This window comes from Microcaecilia unicolor, chromosome 12, assembly GCF_901765095.1.
Source record: "Microcaecilia unicolor chromosome 12, aMicUni1.1, whole genome shotgun sequence".
Classification (NCBI taxonomy): domain Eukaryota; kingdom Metazoa; phylum Chordata; class Amphibia; order Gymnophiona; family Siphonopidae; genus Microcaecilia; species Microcaecilia unicolor.
This window is the reverse complement of record NC_044042.1, coordinates 55,386,289-55,398,845: the sequence shown is the minus strand read 5'-3', so window position 1 is coordinate 55,398,845 and position 12,557 is coordinate 55,386,289. Positions and strand designations below refer to the sequence as shown.

Here is a 12,557-nt window from a genome sequence, read left to right as displayed (position 1 = left end):
GAAAATTCGGCACAGAAGTAACACCTAATGTTTGGCGCCAAATATAGAATTTTCCCCATAGTGGCTTAATATCACTGGGTATCTGGAGAGTTAGATGGAATGCTCACCCTCTGGCCTCACTATCTGGATAGTGCCAGGCTGATCCGTAAGAATTTACAATGGCATTCTCCATGTGAAGGGCAGTTTCATTATCGGGTGATTGCATTTACACACATCTTGCATGGATAAATGTGCAGAATGCTGTCATCTTTTTTGGGTCAGTGTACACGTTTGCTCGCAAGTGGCAGCAAAGTGATTAAGCGGTATTCTGACTTACGTTCTTAAGTGGTATAGTGCATAAATGCAAGGGGGCATTCATATGAGTGGGGCTCCCAGTTGCACGCAACTTACAGAATACCGTAAGGTATGTGTGCTCTTGCTACATTTAGGTACATGCAGTTATCTGAGGTTTATGGCTGATGTAACTGTGGGTGCGGAAATGTAAGGCATGCCAATGCCAGGTTACGTTAGTGTTCTATAGCAGAATGTGGGCACCCAAATGCAATTATATAGTATGCTTTCATTGTGTGGCATCAGGGCACCTAAAAGTAAGCAGCCACTTTTAGAACTGGCCCAATAGCGCCTTTGAAAATTCACAGATAGGGCACTTATTTGAATAGTGGCTGCCATTATCCCCCAGATTCTGTATGTGGCGACTAAAGTTGCGAGTGCACAACTTAATTGTTTAACAACCAATCTGTGCAGATAATTGGCCAATAACTAGCAATTATCAGCACTAATGGGCACTAATTAGAATTTATGTGTGCAGCTTTCTAAGTGCATTCTGTAAAGTGTTGCATGTAAATTCTAACGTGCTGATCTCAAAAAGGGCCATGGCTTAAGCAGGTCATGGGCATTCCTAGAAACTATCCTGCTTATTTTCGAAGGAGATGGCCGGCCATCTTCCGACACAAATCGGGAGATGGCCGGGCATCTCCTGAACCCGGCCAAATCGGTATAATCGAAAGCTGAGTTTGGCTGGCTCTAACTGCTTTCCGTCGCACAGCCGGCCAAAGTTAAAGGGGGCGTTTCGGCAGGGTATGGAAGACGGGACGGGGGCGTGGTTAAGACATGGCCGGCTTCGGCCAATAATGGAAAAAAGAAGGCCGGCTCTGACGAGCATTTGGCCGGCTTCACTTGGTCCATTTATTTTTAGGACCAAGCCTCAAAAAAGTGCCCCAATTGACCAGATGACCACCGGAGGGAATCGGGAATCACCTCCTCTTACTCCCCCAGTGGTCACCAACCCCCTCCCACCCCCCAAAAAAAATTAAAAATCATTTTTTTGCCAGCCTCTATGCCAGCCTGAAATGTCATACCCAGCTCCCTGAAGCAGTATGCAGGTCCCTGGAGAAGTTTTTTGTGGGTGCAGTGCACTTCAGGCAGGTGGACCCAGGCCCATCCCGCCCCCTACCTGTTACACTTGTGGTGGTAAATGGGAGCCCCCCAAACTCCCCCCAAAACCCACTATACCCACATGTAGGTGCCCCCTTCACCCCTTAGGGCTATGGTAGTGGTGTAGAGTTGTGGAGAGTGGGTATTGGGGGGATTTGTGGGGCTCAGCACCCAAGGTAAGGGAGCTTTTGAAGTCCACTGCAGTGCCCCCTAGGGTGCCCGGTTGGTGTGCTGGCATGTGAGGGGGACCAGTGCACTACAAATGCTGGCTCCTCCCACAACCAAATGGCTTGGATTTGGCCGGGTTTGAGATTGCCGGCATTAGTTTCCATTATCGCCGGAAACCAATGCCAGCCATCTCTAAAGCCGGCCTAAATGCTGAGATCTGGCCGGCTCCGACTGTATTATCGAAACGAAAGATAGCCAGCTATCTTATTTCGATAATACGATCGGGACGCCGCTTTACTGGGCCGGCCATATAGATGGCCTGCCCCGTTTGATTATGCCCCTCCACGTGTACTGTTACAGAATACGCTCGATCCACATGTAACTTAGGCACGGGCCTTTACACCAGGTTTTTAGTTGGCATAAATGGTTGTGCCTAAATGTAGTCGCAGGTCCAGGCGCTAAGCGTATTCTATAAACTGCAGCTAATGTAATAGAATAGTGCTAAGTGTGTGTGTGTGTGTGTGGGGGGGGGGGGGGTCTGGCACTATATATAGAATCTAGTCCTATATGGATAAATGATTTGCACATCCAGTGTCCTGGGTGTCTATATGTTCAAGCATTTGAGCCTGATTAATCTCACCACCTGCCTCATCCATCATACATGTGCACTGTCTTCTGACTCTCTTTCTCCTCACCCCCTTTCCCTAAACACTTGCAACAAGGTAGCTTGGGGATCTGAGGAAAAGATCAATACACAGTTAAGTCGAATAGGTTGATACTAAAGATCTCATCTAGATCTGGAAGATAGGGGTGCAAAGTCAAAAACTTTGCTTTTATGTCCTGTTTTATCTCTCTTTAATTTCTTTTTTGTTTACATAAATGAAAGGAAACAGTTCCTGGTGGTGCGTACTCTCCTGATTCCCTCCTCCCATATGCTGTTTGTGGTCTAGAGCCCTTCCCCCCCTCCAAACCTCCTGCAAGCCCTTAAAAAAAACAGTTCAGCAGTTCTCAGGCTTTCTACCTAGAGAATGACATGGGGACAATGTTTGTCACCATCCCCGCCTTATCCGCTTCAGCTCTGTCTCTGTCCCCTTCAGCTCTGTCCCCGTCCCCATCCCTGCAAGCTCTGACTCCATCTGCTAATGGATTTCACCAATGATATGTACTGGTTACTGAGTGAAGACATAGCAAGATATCCATGAGGAAGAGGAAGCGGGGTATAGGGGAAGAAGCCATACTGGGGACTGCAAGGAAAGAATTTAAGAATGGACTACTGTAAGCCAACTTTGGAACTAACTACTCAAACCAGACCACTCCTTTATGACAAGTCACATCCCTTGTCCCCAGCTCTGCTTCTGTTGTACCTCAGACCCTACCGTAGCCAGTACAACAGGGGAGCAACCTGTGCATTTGCACAGGGTGGAATTTTCTGAGGCATTGCAGGTGGTCTGGCCCTGCCACCTGAAGAGGAGGAGGAGGAGGAAGAACTGGCAAATAGAGATGGGGGGGATGGCGGGGCTCACTTTGTAGCAGAATAGGGTAAGTCTGGAGTTCAGGGCGCTGAAGGATGGCAGGCACATCTGCTTCACGTCGTAAGTAGCAGCACCTTACTGTCACCTTCTGGAGCCCTAATCGGTCCGGAGCTGACAAGCTGCAAAATGCCTTGGGTGATCCCAGGCTCGGTATCTGTTGGACAAAAAACCCTTTCCCTTCCCTTCCTCCTCACCACAGGTATTACTTACATTTTCCTGCAGTGATTCAATCACAGGCCAACTCCATGGCCTTCCTGCTGCCGCATCCTGCTCTCTCTACTGCAGCTTCCTGTTTTGATGCTAAACAGGAAGTTGCAGTAGAGAGAGTAGGATGCAGCAGGAGGAAAAATACGGAGCTGGCCTGTGACTTTGAATCACTGCCGGCTGCAGGAAAATGTAAGTGACGCCCGTGGGGATGAGGACGGAAATGGAGGAAAGGATTTTTTACCGCAGTAACAAGGCTTTTTACCATTCCCAGGGGGCGGTAAAATGTTTTTTTCCACATCCGCAGTGAATCTAGTGAGAGTATGGCATTTACTGTGGATCTACTCCTACCCACCCACCCAAACTTTCAGATATATATTCACCCAGGATCCCCCTTCAGGCTCCTCCAGGCCAACCCAGAAGCAAAACTTCCTGTTAGAAAGGGAAAGGGGATGGAATTTGATGTACTGCCTTCCTGTCATTACAATCAAAGTGGTTTGCATATTATATACATGTACTTACTTTGTACTTGAGGCAGTGGAGGGTTAAGTGACTTACCCAGAGACACAAGGAGCTGCAGTGAGAATTGAACTCAGTTCCCATGGTTCTCAGGCCACTGCACTAAGTATTAGGTACTCCTTCACTTATCTGGTTCTGGCTTGACATCAGCATTGGTGTAATGAGTATCTGTGCTGCATCACCAGCGTAGCATTCCATTGTCAGTGCAACTTTACATTAGTGGAGCTACTGGCATAGTCCTGTGTTTTGACCACAACAGAACACTACACTAGCTATGCAACTAGTCTGCAATTTTCGTATCAACACTAGAGCTGGAAGAGAGGTAAGGTGGTCCTTTCTTTTATGAAGACTGGACTGGAGAACTTGGGATGCAAGATCTGCCCAAAGCTTTTTTTTTCTCATAAGCATGGCAGGGGAGTTGCAAGCCTCAACTTAAAGATCCAACCACATTTTTTCATTTTTTTAACTAGCAGGTATCCAAAGTAACACATTTCAGATGCAAAAGCGACACAAACAGTATGAGAAATTTGTTGTTTGTTTCCCTGTTCTTTGCAAATGAAAACACAAGTGTACTGGAAACATAGCACCAAGTAAAGAGAAAAAGTGAGCATCAAGAGATCTAGCACGCCATAGTAGCCACCCTTCATAATGAAGATGGCGCTTGATGATGACGAGAGAGTCTATACTTTGGTACAGAGCCAATTGAATAGAACGAGTTGATTGTGGCATTATAAACAGGAATATTTATCAATGTGCTAAAGCATAAACGGTGTTTAATAAGGATGTGCATTTTTTAGCATGCATTTGGTTTGCTGTGTACCTTAATTTTAGTGCAAACAAAATGGATTGTACATGCATAAAATTATGAATTAATGTGTGTACAATTGAATTGCACATGTTAAAACGTTCTACTGCGTGCACAAAAAATGTTATTAAAATGAATGTGTGACACAAACTGAAAAAAGAATTCACCCAACAATCAGGAAAAATTCAGAAAAATAAAAAAACAAACAGAAAATTCTTTGGTCCTGCACACTGTTCAATTCATGAAATTGCCCAGTTGACTGACACACTCCTCTTAGCCCTTTGGATGTCATGTAATGGTAGCTGAACTCCCCCACTAGAGGCAACATGGGCAAACTTAGCTGCTGTCTCTCAGTGGTGTAGTCTCATTCCACCCGATATTCAGCCTGCGCCAGTAAGCAGCGTCTGAGCTGCTCACAGCCACGGGTTGAACTGACTCTGGATATTAATGCCGGGGCACGCGTGGCTCCTGATATTGAATATCTGTGTTTCAGCAGTCATCTGGAAGTTAATTGGACACCAGATCAGTGCCCAGTTAACCGTAGCACCAAAAGTTAGAATAAAAGACGAAGAGCAGACTTTGCTGAATAAAATGCAGTCTTTATTAACGCTCCCAGGATACACTCTCAAATGCCCAACATGGCCATGTTTCGTCTAGAATACAGGCTGCGTCAGGGCATACAATGCTCTTTGGTCCACTCAGTTCGTTTCTCCCTTGTTCTGGGTCCAACTTATTCAGTACGACAGCACACATGAGGAAGAACTGAACACCTATTTCATGCAGGAATGCGAGGAAGGAAGATTTACTTTTCTTTTCGTACTCTGCTTATAATAGGTGTTCAGTTCTTCCTCATGTGTGTTGTCATACTGAATTAGTTGGACCCAGAACAAGGGAGAAACAAATTGAGTAGACCAAAGAGTACTGTATTCCCCTAACACAGCCTGCATTCTAGGTGAAACATGGCCACGTTGGGCATTTGAGAGTGTATCTTGGGAGCGTTAATAAAAACAGCATCTTCTTCAGCATGGTCTGCTCTTCGTCTTTTGTTCCATGGTGGATTTTGTGGCCCGATTGCCTTTTTGCTTTCATACCCCTTCACCAAAAGTTAGGACAGCCTTTTTGCTAACTGGAAATTGCCGCTAACTGGCTATGTAGGTGCTCTGCCCATGGTCCCGCCCCTAACCTAACCGGCTAGAGGATGGTCTGTTAGCGGCAATAACTGGTTAAGTGCCCTGATTATCATGTGCCGAGTCACTTACTCCTGCCTGGTTAAACCCTTTTGAATATTGGGCGGACTGATTTCTGTGTCACATGCTTAGAGACTTCTTGTACCTAAGGAGCCAATGGCAGTGACACTAGCAAGTGACACTTAAGAAATATTTGATTGTGAATCTTATGACTAACCATGAAAGTTATGGATTGGATGGTAGCTGGTTGAATCACAAGGTTCTAAATGAGTAGATTTGTTTTACATTATAAATCAAGTTCAAATCTAGTTGGGATCATGTGTACATCTTGCATTTTTTTTTACAGGATGCAGCAGCATTCTTTCTCACTGTCTTCTTTATGTTTGTATATTTGTGTTCATCCCTTGTTTTCATTCCATTTGTGTTCAGAATCCTTCCATTGTCCTGTCTCTTACCTTAATTCTGTCCTTCCTACTTATCTGTCCGTTATCTTCTGTCACGTATGTACACTTTCCACCACCCTCCTCCTTGTCTCCTGTTTAGTGTTACTCTCTGTCTTCTTTTGCTATTTTATTCTTTGTCTTCCCCTCTATTTATACTCACATGTTTCTCTATTTTTTCCCTCTTATTGTGTGTATGAATCCTTGCCTATGTTTGTATGTGCCTTTTTGTCCCTGTTTTCCCTTATGTCTTTTGTATATCTCTGTCCTCTTTCTTGCTTTTTCTCTTCTGTCTCATTTAACATCTGAGAAAAGAACCCTGAGGTATAAAATAAAATCTGTCTTATCAACTTATCTCCACTCAGGATGAAAAGAGCACAGTTTGGACCACATGATTGGCTTTCACTGCCGGTACCTTCTGGGCCCAACTGGCTACTGGTGGATACCCTGGAACCCGAGACTGCCTACCAGTTCAGTGTTCTGGCCCAAAATAAGCTGGGAACCAGCTCATTCAGTGAGGTGCTCACCATGAATACTCTAGGTAGGTTATGGAGCAGGTACATCTGGTCCAGTAGCACTGAAATCAAACGCTGATGATAAATGATTTGGCAATGTAAAATGCCATGTAAAATTGCTCAGAACTACTGTGACATGTTGCAGACTTGTTCCCAAATTATTGCAGTATTATTTATTTTTAATGCTTGAAATCCTGCTTATCAAAATATATGCTGGCCAGTATTCAGCTGGCAGCGATCAGCGTTTCTTTAAACACTGACCACTGTAGTCTTAAATTAGACCCAGATATTCACCATGATTCTCAGGCCACTATGGTTCTCAGGCCTTTTTGGGCACCAGGACTGCATATGCAGATCTTTGGTGGCACTGGGAAGTTATTTGGGTATGGCTGCTATTCAATGCCATACCTGCATAGCTAACTGGGCAAGGTTAGGACTGCTTTTTGTGCCTGTATAACTCCCGACCCTGCTCCGAGACTGCTCCAGCACTAACCAGAGAGTGCTGTGGTGATCAGAGTGGATATACAGGGGAAATGTCTGGTTAAGTGCTGCTGATTATCGGCTTCTGGACCAGCTGCCACAATTTAATTGGGCAGAAACTCTGCTGCCCGGTTAAATTACTTTGAATACCAACACCTACATTTTTAATAATTTGATTAATCATGCTTCAAGAATAATAACAATAACTGTACAGGACTTTGCATTACATTGCTAATATATAAATATCACCTGTAAGTACATTTACAGGTCAGTTTTCAATGGTAAATAGGTATGGTTGAAAATTGCTGCCCTTATCTGCTGGTGTTGAATGTACTGGAGGCTCTGGTAGTGTACAGGCATTGACCATACTGGAGACTCTGTCATTGTTCAACATGCTGCGGATTCTGTCTCTGTTGAATGTGCTGTTGTTGAGTGTGTTGGAGACTCTGGGAGTATACAGGCATGGAACAAGCTGGGGACTCTGCTGCTGTTGAATATGCTGGAGTCTCTGCTAGTGTTGGTGTTGGAGACTCTGGTAGCATACAGGCATGGAACATGCTGGAGACTGCTGGTGTTGAATGTGCTGGAGATTCTGCTGCTGTTGAACAAGCTGGGGACTCTGCTGCTGTTGAATATGCTGGAGTCTTTGCTAGTGTTGGTGTTGGAGACTTTGGTAGTATACAGGCATTGAAGAAGCTGAAGATTCTACTGGTATTGATCAAGCTGGGGACTCTGCTGATGTTGAATTCGCTGGGGAATCTAATAAGACATTGATACTGAACATACTGCTGACTTTGCTTATATACTGAGGCTGAACATACTGGAGATTCTGATGGTATACAGATGTTTAACTTGCAGCAGACGCTGTTAATGTACAGATGTTGAACATGTTAGAGACTCTTCTGGTCTTCGAACAGGTTGGAGATTCTGCTGGTATAATAGTATTGAACATGTTGGAAATGGCAAGTAGAGACCTTTCTGCTTTTAACATCTAAATCCCATCTATGGCTGTGTGCCTGGGGGTCAGAAAAAAACAGAATTCAAGTTATTAGTCTGATAAATGAGAGAGAGAGAGAGAGAGAGAGAGAGAGAGAGAGAGAGAGAGAGAGAGAGAGAGAGAGAGAGACGTGACTTTGCACAGAAGATGACTCTGTTCCAGTCTTTGTTTTTGCTTTTGTTCTTTTTAAAGTTAGAACATAAGAACAGCAATACTGGGTCAGACCAATGGTCCATCCAGCCCATTATCCTCTTCCAACAGTGGCCAATCCAGGTCACAAGTACCTGGCAGAAACACAATTAGTAGCACCATTCCAGGCTAGCAATCCCAGGGCAAGCAGTGGCTTCCCCCATCTCAATAACAGACTATGGACCTTTCCTCCAAACCTTTTTAAAACCCAGATACACTAACTGTCAACACCACATCCTCTGGCAAAGAGTTCCAGAGCTTAACTATTCTTGAGTAAAAAAAAATATTTCCTCCTATTTGTTTTAAAAGTATTCCCATGCAATTTGATTGAGTGTCCCCTGGTCTTTGTTTTTCCTATATTTGCAGCCTTTCCAATAACAACTCCTGAACCCCCGGTGCTGCTTACCTCACCAAGGTGCCTCACAGCCAATCGAACGCAGCAAGGAATCCTGTTGTCATGGCTCCCTCCAGCCAATCACAGTTTGCCCATTGATCGTTATGTCATGGAATTCCGAGTAGGGGAGCAATGGGAAATTTTGGATGATGCCATCTTGGGAGATGACAATGACTTGTTAGCGAAGGATTTGTCTCAGGTGAGTAGAGGAAGAATTTACAGACTCAGCCCATACATTCCTAGAAACACAAGAAGTAATTTTATAAGGAACTGCCAAAAGTTAGGAAGCAAGTATCATTTATTGTTTGTTAGGTTTTGATATGCCGCCTTAATTGCATAACAAGTCAAAACGGTTCACATAAAAATCTAACTGTAACACGAAAAGGAACTCCATAAAAGTGACAAGAAAGTGCAGATATGCAGGTGCCAAAGTGTGCTTTCACTTTCGGTTCTGCTTGGGCTCACGCACAAACGTTTATTTCTTACTATTCGCGCTTAGAAGATTCGCGATCTTCCTTCTGCTTGCAAAAGAAAGCAAGACTGGCAGTTTAGTGTAAGCAATTCACAAGGAATCCTGTCCTGAAAACCTTTTATGCTGCCCCTGAGCTGGCAGTATTTTCAGCTTTAAGTCCGTAATTTGCTTGAGCGCTGCCATCTGAGCATTTGGAGGGACTACCGACTGACCTCATTATCATCCATCTGAATGCATTTAAAAACAATTCATGACCATCTTTAGTGCACACATTAACACCCACGCTCGAGCCTTTTGAACATTCTGTACATGTGAATGTGGGCGCTAATTCATCACTAACTCCTCGTACCACTGGCGTTAGCTTTTGAGCATCGGCCCCTGGGTCAGACCAAAGGTCCATGATGCCCATGTCCTGCTTCCAACAGTGGGCAAAACATGAGTGGACCTTCAGGAACAGGACAAAGGTTTCTTTTATTGAGGAGACTCTTTGACGGCTTTTTTTGGCACAGGAGTGAAGGATTGATATCATTCAGAAGTGTTTCTGTTTCCCAGCTTCAAGCGGGACCTTTGCATTTTTGTTCTTTAACAGTGGCAACGTTATGTGAGCCACCTATACATGAACATTTAAACTTGCTTTGACCCCTGATGCAGGTGCTTGGTCGCCAAAACATGGCCCATGTTGGGTGCCTTCAATAAACGAACCCTTTGTCCTGTTCCTGAAGGTCCACTTGTGCTTTTTTGTTTGCTTTGGTTTCTTGTTGTACTTGGAACCCTCTCTTCTCCCTTTCCTGCTTCCAACAGTGGCCAGTCCAAATCACAATTACCTGACAGAATCCTAAGAAGTAAGGGGGCGGGACTTGATATACTGCCTTTTTGAGGTTACAATCAAAGCAGCTTACATATTATGTACAAATACTTATTTTGTACCTGGAGACTTGTCCAGAGTCACAAGCAGCTGCAGTGGGAATTGAATCTGGTTCCCATGGTTTGCAGGCCACTACACTAAACATTAGGCGACTCCTCCACTCCTAGCACAATTCCATTTTACTGTTTAATCCCTACCACTGGGTTCCTGTGATGGAGGTAGGCCTGGAAAGCTGTTTGTGTAACCTTCCAGAATTCAGCTGTTCTGTTCATGGCAATTTTTCTTTTTGATGATACAGGATACCTGGTATGAGTTCCGTGTACTGGCCGTAATGCAGGAGATGGTCAGCGAGCCCAGTAATGTTGCTGGGGTTTCCAGCACAGGTAAGGGGTGTTTAGGGGCGTTGAATAACCTCTGAACCTTCAGATTTCTTCAGCTCCTTGTAATGAAACATTAGCTTTGCAATGCAGTATTCACACTTAGCAGTAAAAGCTGGCAGAAGGGGCACCACAACAGTGACACCAGCAAACAGTACGGTAGAGTATAATAAGCCAAGTAGTGGGGTGTAACTGGACAACAGCGTTACACACACACACACTTTGCAATACATGACACAGCCAACACCACAATGCTACTGTGACACACGTTACAGTTCACACTGCAGCAGTGTTGAAAACGGAATAGAAAAAAAGATGCGAATCGCCAATGGCAATGTTGAGAAAAATAATATATTCACCGCATTATTTAAAATAAGCCCGACACGGCCGTGTTTCACCCTCCTAAAGGGCTGTGTCAGGGACTAGCATATAACAACCCAGTGGTGCAGTAAAACCAATTCCACCTACTGGACTAAAACAACACCTCTCCCGAGGAGCAGCAGCAGCAATTCATGGTGAATCTTGGCCACGTGTTGAAAATACATAGTGCCGGTGATACCATAACTCATTGTCACACACACATGGCAATGGTAGCACAACTCAGACAGCAGCATTTAATAGTGTCTCATATGTATAGCTGTAGTGTTTTCCCATCACATGCAGCACCACAACACACTCACTGTAATATACACAGCAGTAATGCATAGAACAGAAACATCTTGATGCATTTACCCTCAACAAAAAACACAGAACAACTAGGCTAGCCAAATGTCCCACCGCTAAATTAAAATTACCAATGTGTTCTGTTTGTGAATAAAATCACCCAGTGCGATACTTTTCCCTGGGGATTTAGAGCTTGTCCCAAAATGCTTCTGAATTTAATGCATTCAACTGGGTTGGTCTTAGTCCACTACTGCAGTAGTGATACACTGCCTGGCCATTGCAGTGGGAGATAACCATCTCACCCTGTCTCATGCCAACCTCCAGTACTAGACAGCACGTCATCCTTACTAATATAGCATAGCCAGTGCAACAAAATATCCAGATTGAAGCAGCATCACCCCCCTGTGGTGATTATTGGAAAAGCTGTTTTGAAAGCCCACGATCTTGATAGAGGTTAAATTCAAGAAAGGTCACCAAGATTTAGATGCCAAACATTTGAGCGCTAACTCCTGGATTCTATGTATGGCATGCAAAATTGGGCAAGGAAACCCACCAAAAAAAAAAGGAGCTAGATGATGTGTAGATCTTACAAAGATTTTATTCAAACATCCACTGGACTCGACACGCATTGTATTTTTTTCTAGCGAAAAAGGTACTGGTACTCAAATGCCAGGCCACCTTTTAGGGGTGGTTGATCTCTGAGGGATCCACCCCACAATAGCCAGGCCCCCTGCAACCAGTCACAGAATCTATGACAAGGCAGAATTGGTGTGTAGAGTCTGAGCTCTTTCATTAAAACTTGGGGACCATGGGTCAATTTTAGCAGACAGTGGAAATGGTGCCAGTACTCAGTACCCCCTCAAACCCCCCCCCCCCCCCCCCCGTCGACATGAATCATGTTTTGGCCACAGCGGCCTACCTCAGGAGTTGCTTCAGTATTGATGTGTTCAACACTCTAGCTCTCATATAGCACCAGATTTCAATGCACCTTTAAACATGTAGTATAGGCAGAGCCCAAAGTCTACTACTTAACACCATGCAAATGTATAATCAATAATATAGTAGAATGTGCACTGGATTGGAAGGAATAGAGAGGGGGGGGGGGGGGTTAAAAGGAGGGGGGGTTAGGGAAGGATGAGCAAGATGAGGGGACTGTTCTAGTAGATACTTGTTAGATTGGAAACTAGAAGATATAGATATTTTGTAACATGTGAATGTTAATCACAGAAGGAGTTCGGCAATTAAAAGGAAAATGACTAGTCATTCTGACATAGGAATGAAAGTATTCAGTTGTATTAGTACTGTTGTTGGTTGAA

General features: G+C 44.4%; 1 protein-coding gene across 1 annotated transcript in view; it reads left to right on the top strand.

Moving 5' to 3' along the window:
• The window catches only part of IGSF9B (immunoglobulin superfamily member 9B), a 179,031-nt gene that overhangs the window by 130,347 nt on the left and 36,127 nt on the right, over positions 1–12,557 (top strand). The window contains exons 14-16 of the mRNA XM_030220462.1: positions 6,655–6,830; positions 8,837–9,063; positions 10,500–10,584. Coding sequence (XP_030076322.1) covers positions 6,655–6,830; positions 8,837–9,063; positions 10,500–10,584 — 488 coding nt within the window. The remainder of the gene's footprint in view (positions 1–6,654; positions 6,831–8,836; positions 9,064–10,499; positions 10,585–12,557) is intronic.